This window comes from Petromyzon marinus, unplaced genomic scaffold (assembly GCF_048934315.1).
Source record: "Petromyzon marinus isolate PM22_M1 ecotype Great Lakes invasive population unplaced genomic scaffold, UKy_Petmar_22M1.pri1.0 PM_G_Scaffold_60, whole genome shotgun sequence".
Lineage (NCBI taxonomy): Eukaryota > Metazoa > Chordata > Hyperoartia > Petromyzontiformes > Petromyzontidae > Petromyzon > Petromyzon marinus.
Window position 1 is genome coordinate 672,647 of NW_027423014.1, and position 8,671 is coordinate 681,317.

General features: G+C 48.3%; 1 protein-coding gene across 4 annotated transcripts; it reads right to left on the reverse strand.

Annotated features, from left to right (window-relative positions):
- On the reverse strand, positions 1 to 8,460 carry LOC142919523 (MAD2L1-binding protein-like). Of its 4 annotated transcripts, none has more exons than XM_076062462.1 (4): positions 8,355 to 8,456; positions 6,861 to 6,954; positions 5,122 to 5,434; positions 1 to 2,859 (listed from the first exon to the last, which is right to left on the reverse strand). In XM_076062462.1, the coding sequence occupies exons 3-4, from the start codon at positions 5,272 to 5,274 to the stop codon at positions 2,317 to 2,319; spliced, it is 696 nt and encodes a 231-aa protein (XP_075918577.1). In that variant the 5' UTR covers positions 5,275 to 5,434; positions 6,861 to 6,954; positions 8,355 to 8,456; the 3' UTR covers positions 1 to 2,316. The 4 variants fall into 4 exon arrangements, with proteins under 4 accessions (XP_075918577.1, XP_075918579.1, XP_075918578.1 ...); XM_076062464.1 differs by having other exon boundaries at positions 6,857 to 6,954; XM_076062463.1 differs by having other exon boundaries at positions 6,861 to 6,949; positions 8,355 to 8,445.
- Between the last annotated feature and the right edge of the window lie 211 nt (positions 8,461 to 8,671).

Sequence of the window (8,671 nt, forward strand, 5' to 3'; positions counted from 1 at the left end):
TTCAGTGTCAAAACATTTATTCACCTTCCACAAATTTGGCACCTATCCCTTGCATAGCCTCACACGGTATACTATCATGTACAACACGTGGGTCTTGAAGGAGTGTGTGCGGTCCAGGGTCACTCCAAGGTAGATGAAGTTGGTGCTGCGAGTCAGGGGAATGTCATTCTCGGTGACCTTTTACGTTTTTTTTACATCACCGTTATGACCGACCTGTCTTGCTTGGGTTTTGCCGGAGCTGGTTGGTGTCAGGGTGTGCTCAATTTTGGCGAAGTCTCCTGCTTGCGTTGCAATTATCAGGTTATCGGCATAGATGAAGCTGTATGTGGGTAGAAAGTTTGATCTTTGTGTAGATCTTGAGGGGTATCAGAACACTTCCTTGTGGTAGTCCATTCCACTGCATTTTGCTCCAATAATTCAATCAGTGACAGAATTATTCCGACTCGGTGGTGGTACTTTGTCAGGCTGTAGATCTTTGAAAGGAGAATTATCTGGTTAACAAGTGGCATATGCTGCTGATAGGTTGACCAAGGCGACACCAGTAATTTGGTTGTTCTTGAAACCGTCTCTTATGTACTGGGTGAGGTTTAGCACTTGGCCAGTGCAGGACTTGCGCGGCTGGAAATCAGATTGTTCTGGAAAGAGTTGTTCCTCCAGTATAGGTGATTGCTGCTTCAAGATAAGTCTCTCAAAAAGTTTGAAGAGGTAGCAGAACAAGGCCATTGGTCAGACGCTCTTAGGGTCAGATGGGTCTTTTCCTGGCTTTGGAAACGTGACAAGTCTTCCGTGTCTTGGGTATGAGCACAGAAATTTAACATTCTCAAGAGCCAATCCCTTGTTTTTAGTGCAACATTCTTTAACTGTTCAGTGCAGATGTCCGAATGCCTGCTGCCTTGACAGTCTTTATACCCTTGATGGCTTCCAGTGCCAATAAAGACCGGTAAACTCTTTCCACTGCAGTTCATCCAGCATTAGCCTATGAGTCTTGCAAACATTAAAACTTTTCAACATATAACATTCACCATGTATATGCTTTCGGTAAAATGAAAACAAAAACTATTAAATAAATGAACTATTAACATTATCATGAAAACCAGCACTGTTCAATTACTCTGCATGACATTTTGCAAAGCACCAATGTTGTGGGTAACGGCTACAAATTGACAACTTTTATGACAAAGTTTATCTCACAAATTAATCAGGAAATAACATTTTAAAAACCATAATCAGTATAGATTATCACAATGTGATGTTATTTTGGAAATGGATAGTGTTATTTCGTAATTGCTTATGCCTATAAAGTAGAGAAAATGGATATTATTCCACACAAACTTTGTTACCAAAGCACATACTTTGCTTTTGAGGGGGGGGGTCGACAATTTTCGGGAACCTTTTATATCAAATATTTACTCCCCAATTTCTTAACTCTTTAGACTTCTGCAAGCCTCTTATAATTTTGTTAGTGGAGAAATGGGCAAACGGCCCACCAGGCTTTCACAATAGCTGAGTATCTGTGTATGTATATGTAATGCTTCCACAGAGTACTTTTTCGCTCTTGTCTTGATAAATTGGCCGCAGATATGGCAAAATGCGTCTGCCGGATGCTTGCAGCCTCTTGATGCCATCTCAGAAAAATGCAGATATGTATCCACTTAGGCAGCTGGAACTAAACTGAACTGGTGGGCTTAAGGCCCCTGTATTTATACTATTATTTATATTACTGGAAAGTTCCAGAATGTTCTAGAAGTTACTACAAGTTTACTCAGCACTGAATCTATCTGGAATGTTCTGGAAAATAGGATAATTTCTAAATATCATTCTCCTGGTCACAAAAGCAAAGTTTGTGGGGAATAATAGCCATTTTCTGTACTTTTGAGGCATAAGCAATTAGGAAATAACACTCACTACCCAGGAACAAAAAAAATTGTGTTATTGCAGACCTTGAATCGTACAATGTACTAAAGTGTCCCCATACCCTGGACACCCTTGCAAGCACTATATTCCAGCTCGACTTCCCTGGCTTCCAACTGCCATGGGAACGGGGCAGCACATACCCGGACCCACACGAAGCACGCGAGTTGCACAAGTTGCGAATCAGAGACTCTCCTGTGTGCAACTGCGGCTCCGAAATTAAAACCACGTAGCGCGTGAATTCGCACTGCCCCAAATATAAACGTGAGACTAGGCAATTTAATGGATGAATACGTTTACGGCAGAATTTTTAATAGTTGGCCTTGATTGACCATAAGGAAGGAGATTCAGATATAATATTGAAATAAGTAATATTAAAATTTGCAGCATCCCTAGAATTTTGGCCTAGCTGGTCCCATCCATCAGCCCCTCTAAACCCTGGCCTGACCCACTGTCCAGGACGCCCTTGATGGCCACAGGGGCCTGGAACCACACGCAGTCGTCCTCGCATGGCTGGCCGAGGGCCGTGCCCAGCGGCTCCTCCAGGCTGTTGCTAAACGCGACGACGACCCTCCTCCCGCGGTTGGGCGGCTTGTAGTTGAGCTTGGGCTTGAACCAGTCGACGCCGCAGTCCCTGTGCGCCCACAGCAGCAGTGTGGCCGAGGTGACAGGCAGAGCGCGCGGCTCGCCAAACACATTCTGCACGAAGAGTGAGTGAAACACGTGGCGGCTGTAGCGAGCGTGGCACAGTGAATCACCGCTGCCTCCCAGTGCCAGCTCGTGGAAGTCCAGCTCGTAGAGCTCAAGCGGCGACATGGGGCTCGGCCCTAGCAGGATGAGGACCCGGGGCACGTGCGACAGGGAGAAGAGCGTCTCCAGGTGGCCGCTCAGCTCGTGCAGGGCCGTCAGCATGCGTGCTTCTTGCCTTAACCTGGGGGGCACCTCTGCCTGCAGGGAAGAGGGGAGGGAGGCATTCACACCAGGACGAAAGCCACGGTCTTCAGCCACCAACAGAACTGCTGCCCTGAGATGCAATTGCAGATATTATAAACATCACGTCCAGCATTATTACGTTGTGTCCCACGTCAATATATCCACCTCTACCATCACCGTCACCACAAACTAGAGGCCGACCGAAATTCGGTTTGGGCGCCGAAAGTTGGCAAATGGCCTCTTTCGGCATAGTTTTGGTTTCGGCCGAAAGTAAATTTTTAACTTTCAGTCTGGTTTCGTTTTCGGTCGGCCTCTACTACAAACATCGCAACAGTCACCTGTCACACCATACTATCACCACCACTATATCCGGCACATATTATCCATCATCACATTCACCTCCACCATCACATTTAACATCAGCAGCAACATCGACTATCACCACATCCAACATTTAACTGCCACCTCGCCACCATCGCCCCATTTACGAGTCCTTAAGAGATGCTGTAGTTCAGCGACTGTACTCCATGGGTACAGCGTCATCTAACACGTGAAGGACACCGGCCATAATGATAAAATGTATCTTTACTTTTTATAATCTCACTAGCTTGACTACCTGGCTTCGCCCGGGACGCCCGGCCGTCTTTGTCTCCCCAGTGGCGATGTTCACACACCACACCAGTTACTCGTTTGAGTCGACCTAGGGGAGGCCCAGGACCGGTTCAAATAATCGTGGTGGCCGTGAGCGGGAATCGAACTCGGGTCGCCGGGTTTGTAGCGCGGCGCGCTAACCACTACACTACAATGCGTTACGCTTCCACATGCGCGGGTCACGTGACAGAACTGAAATCACAGCTCACTTGCCGTGCAAAAAATAAATGCATTGAGCTCCCCAACCCCCCTCCCAAAAATAAGAAAGTGTATTTTTATAATTTTTGCATAGTGTACAGTCTGGAAAGTACCCACATGGCAAATTTCCAGTTTGTTGCATGTCGGGAAGTACGCTAAACATTTCGAACAGACACACAATCACAACTTTGCCTTTTATATATATGGAGATTTCTATTACTGTTTAAACATCACCGAAATTATTAAAACCTTAATTTCATGTCGAATGTCGCCCGCTCGTGTCCACCCTTCGCGTCCACAGCCGCTCCGCCTCCACACACGACCCGGGGTCAGGTCTAAACCAATCGGTGACCTTGCGCCCACACACCGAAACCCAAATTGCTGAACCCTCAAAGCCTACACCCCTGCACACTCCACCCCTGCACACTCCACCCCTGCACACTCCACCCCTGAACACGCCACCCCTGCACACTCCACCCCTGAACACTCCACCCCTGCACACTCCACCCCTGAACACGCCACCCCTGCACACTCCACCCCTGAACACTCCACCCCTGCACACTCCACCCCTGAACACTCCACCCCTGCACACTCCACCCCTGAACACGCCACCCTGCACACTCCACCCCTGAACACTCCACCCCTGAACACTCCACCCCTGCAGACTCCACCCCTGCAGACTCCACCCCTGAACACTCCACCCTGCAGACTCCACCCCTGAACACTCCACCCTGCACACTCCACCCCTGAACACTCCACCCCTGCAGACTCCACCCCTGCAGACTCCACCCCTGAACACTCCACCCTGCAGACTCCACCCCTGAACACTCCACCCTGCAGACTCCACCCCTGAACACTCCACCCTGCACACTCCACCCCTGAACACTCCACCCTGCACACTCCACCCCTGAACATTCCACCCCTGAACACTCCACCCCTGAACACTCCACCCCTGCACACTCCACCCCTGAACACTCCACCCCTGCACACTCCACCCCTGAACACTCCACCCCTGAACACTCCACCCTGCACATTCCACCCCTGAACACTCCATCCCTGAACACTCCACTCCTGAAAACTCCACCCCTGAACACTCCACCCTGCACACTCCACCCCTGAACACTCCACCCCTGAACACTCCACCCCTGAACACCCCACCCCTGCACACTCCACCCCTGAACACTCCACCCTGCACACTCCACCTGCAGACTCCACCCCTGAACACTCCACCCCTGAACACTCCACCCCTGCAGACTCCACCCCTGAACACTCCACCCTGCACACTCCACCCCTGAACACTCCACCCTGAACACTCCACCCCTGAACACTCCACCCTGCACACTCCACCCTGCACACTCCACCCTGCACACTCCGCCCCTGAACACTCCACCCCTGAACACTCCACCCCCACCTCACCACTCCCCTCACCAGGTGGCTGTGGAAGTGCAGCAGCTGCGGGTAGGGAAGCGGCAGCTGGCCGCGCTGGTACAGGGCGTGAGCGAAGATCTCCCAGACCAGGGCGCCAAGGCTCCGCTGGCTCACGGCGCCGCGCACCGTCACCTCGCAGCGCCGCGCCGACATCGCCGCCGCCACTCTCCTCTCCTTCCTCCTCCTCTCTCCTCCTCTCCTTCCTCCTCCTCTTCTTCCTCTTCTTCTCACTCCCCTCGCTCGCCCGGCTCCGCTGGCCCGTTAGTCGTCTCCCAGTTAATAAACTGAACAGTTCAAAACGGCGTCACGTGGCCTACCCACCGGAAAAGGGCACGACGGGAAGAAGGGGCGCGGCTTAGGTGAGGGGTTTGGTGAGGGGTTTGGTGAGGGAGGGGTTTGGTGAGGGGTTTGGTGAGGGGAGGGTTTTGGTGAGGGAGGGGTTTAGTGAGGGGAGGGGTTGGTTAGGGGGGTTTGGTGAGGGGAGGGGTTTGGTGAGGGAGGGGTTTGGTGAGGGGAGGGGTTTGGTGAGGGGAGGGGTTGGTTAGGGGGGTTTGAGGGGTTTGGTGAGGGGAGGGGTTTGGTGAGGGAGGGGTTTGGTGAGGGGAGGGGTTTGGTGAGGGGAGGGGTTTGGTGAGGGGAGGGGTTTGGTGAGGGGAGGGGTTGGTTAGGGGGGTTTGGTGAGGGGAGGGGTTTGGTGAGGGGTTTGGTGAGGGGAGGGGTTGGTTGGGGGGGTTTTAGGGGGGTGGTGAGGGGAGGGGTTGGTTGGGGGGGTTTGAGGGGGGTGGTGAGAGGCGTTGCGTGGAGAGGTAAGGGGGAATTTTTATTTAAAGCTTTCGTGACTGCAGTAATTCATATTCTTAGCTCTTTCGGTAAAGTCACGTTGAAGGGAAACAATAAAATAATAAAAAATATATAAAACAATAAAAATTCTCACGACGTTTCGACCATAATACAAACGGTCGTCATCAGGTGCGTCGGTTTGCATTAATTTATTTTAAACGGTGTATTTATTTACTTATAAAAAACCGTCAGCGCCACGCGCAGTGATTTGGCAGTTTATTTAGAAGGACTAGTCCATCTATGTTCTGAAAAGAGGAGGGGGGAAACGAAAAATTAATGTATGCTGTCTGAAAGCCACTGTAAGCGTGAACAATCAATTAAGACCTGAAATAGTTAATCAAATCTTTCCAATGATTGCTAAGCCATTTCAGGTCTTAATTGATTGTTCACGCTTACAGTGGTTTTCAGACAGCATACATTAATTTTTCGTCTCCCCCCTCCTCTTTTCAGAACAGAGCCAAGCTGTGGCTCCACTAAATAAACTGCCAAATCGCTGCGCGTGGCGCTGACGTTTTATATAAATAAATACACCGTTAAAAATAAATACATTAATGCAAACCGACGCACCTGATGACGACCGTTTGTGTTATGGTCGAAACGTCGTGAGAATTTTTATTGTTTTATATATATTTTATTGTTTCCCTTCAACGTGACTTTACTGAAAGAGCTAAGAATATATATAACTCTTATACACAAAAACCTGGCAGGAAGCAAGTAAAAAAACTCTGCCTGGAGGAATTTGTGGCCAGAAGCCGTAACTGAAAGGGACTTTGAGGGCTTTGAGGCTGTGCCTATTGTGGAGGATATTGTCTCTCTGGGCAGGTCCATGGGCCTGGAGGTGAATGGTGATGATGATGTGGAGGAGTTAGTGGAGGGGCACAAGGAAGAGCTGTACCCACTGAGGAGCTGCGGCAGCTTGAGAGGGAGGAACACCAGGTGAAGATGGATGCACTCTCTTCAGGCGAGGAGGAGATAGAGGAAGCCCCTACTTCACTTATTAAACAAATGTGTGCAAAATGCATGGCAGTCCAAAGTTTTGCAAGAAAAATACCACCCCAATAAAGCTCTAACAAGGCCGTAAGAGTATTGTGTGGAATGACCAGACAATGTCACACTTCAGGAACGTTCTTAGAAGAAGGCAAAAACAAACGTCAATGGACAGGTTTTTAGTACAACTCAAACCTGGTGAGCTTCAACCAGGTCCAAGTCAAGAAAAAAGACAGAAAAGAGAAAAAAACCCTCAGAATTTCAGCTTGCTGAAGTTTTAATGGAAGGGGAATCTCCTTCCAAAGAATAACATCTCCTCCTGCTCCTCCCCCTCACCACCATCCTCGTAGGCTATCAACTCCTCTCAGCGAGGTAAAGTGACGTTAAATTTTATTTTTATTTCAATTTATGCATTTATTTTAATGTATGTATGCATTTTAGTAATAAGTAGAGTCTATATTCTTAGCTCTTTCGGTAAAGTCACGTTGAAGGGAAACAATAAAATATATAAAACTATATTGTTTTATATATATTGTTTCCCTTCAACGTGACTTTACCGAAAGAGCTAAGAATATGAATTACTGCAGTCACGAAAGCTTTAAATCAAAAGTAGAGTCTACATTATATTATACAACTCCACTAATGTATAATATGCCATATAAAATATAATTTCTTACACTCTGGAACGGATTATTTCCTTTCACTTTATTTCTTATGGGGAAAAATTGCGTTTGGTGTTCGTCATTTTGGGTATAAGTCCTCCTACCTTCTGGAACGATTTAACGACGCGTACCGAGGTACCACTGTACGTTGTTGTTGTTGGTATTATTAACAAGGCGTTATCGACTATTACATAACATCGCACTTTTCTCACCAAAACGCTCTAAAGCCACCTTCCAACTCGGTCGCGTCGATGTCATTCCGATTTGGATCGATAAAAGAAGCGATGAATACAGTATTAGTAGTACTGTAATAATTATTGTTAATAACCACATCTTGTTACGCCCATTTGATTTCCCCGCGCAAAAAAGGCGGGAAAACCCCCAACGGCAAAGTTAACGTCTAAAAGCTCGCAAGACGTTCATTGGACACAGTCCCCTACACTTGTAACTTTTAACATTTTAGACCTTAATTATTACAAAGTTTTTGTTTATATCATTAAACAATCGACGATAACACCTCGGGCTCTCTAAGGCAGCCGCAGTCACCAATCACCGAGTGTTGTTTAATCGATGTCAGTGATGTAGAGTTCATTTTAAATGTATACAAGTTAATAATAAATGTATATAAGTTAATAAATATAAGTTAATGATAAATATAAGTTAATAAGAAATATAAGTTAATAAATAAAAGTTAATAATAAATATAAGTTAATAATAAATGTATAAAAGTGTTGCGGCGCTTACCAGCGTTGCCGAGTGCTACTGACGGAGTGAAGGCCCTCGAGGCGTGTCACGTGGTCTACAGGACCACGTGGGGGGGTGGGGGAGTGGCCTTGAGGACGGCCCCCTCTTGGGGGGACCAATCAGTGGCCGCCTCGTGCAGAATGCGCGCGCGTGCGCGTGAGTGGGTGGGTGGGGGGGAGGAGCGGTGGTCAGCGAGTCACTCCACGACCCCGGCCCACCCGAGTTCGATTCCCGCTCACGGACAACACCGTCAGTGACGATTATTCTGAACCGGTCCTGGGACTCCCCTGGGTCGACTCGGCCTCAAATGAGCACCC

Excerpts from the sequence above, each read along its gene's own strand:
- LOC142919523 (XM_076062461.1), bottom strand. The coding sequence starts at position 5,274 with ATGTCGGCGCGGCGCTGCGAGGTGACGGTGCGCGGCGCCGTGAGCCAG. Across the intron at positions 2,860-5,121 it reads TGCACTTCCACAGCCACCTG|GCAGAGGTGCCCCCCAGGTT; the intron begins GTGAGGGGAGTG and ends TCTTCCCTGCAG.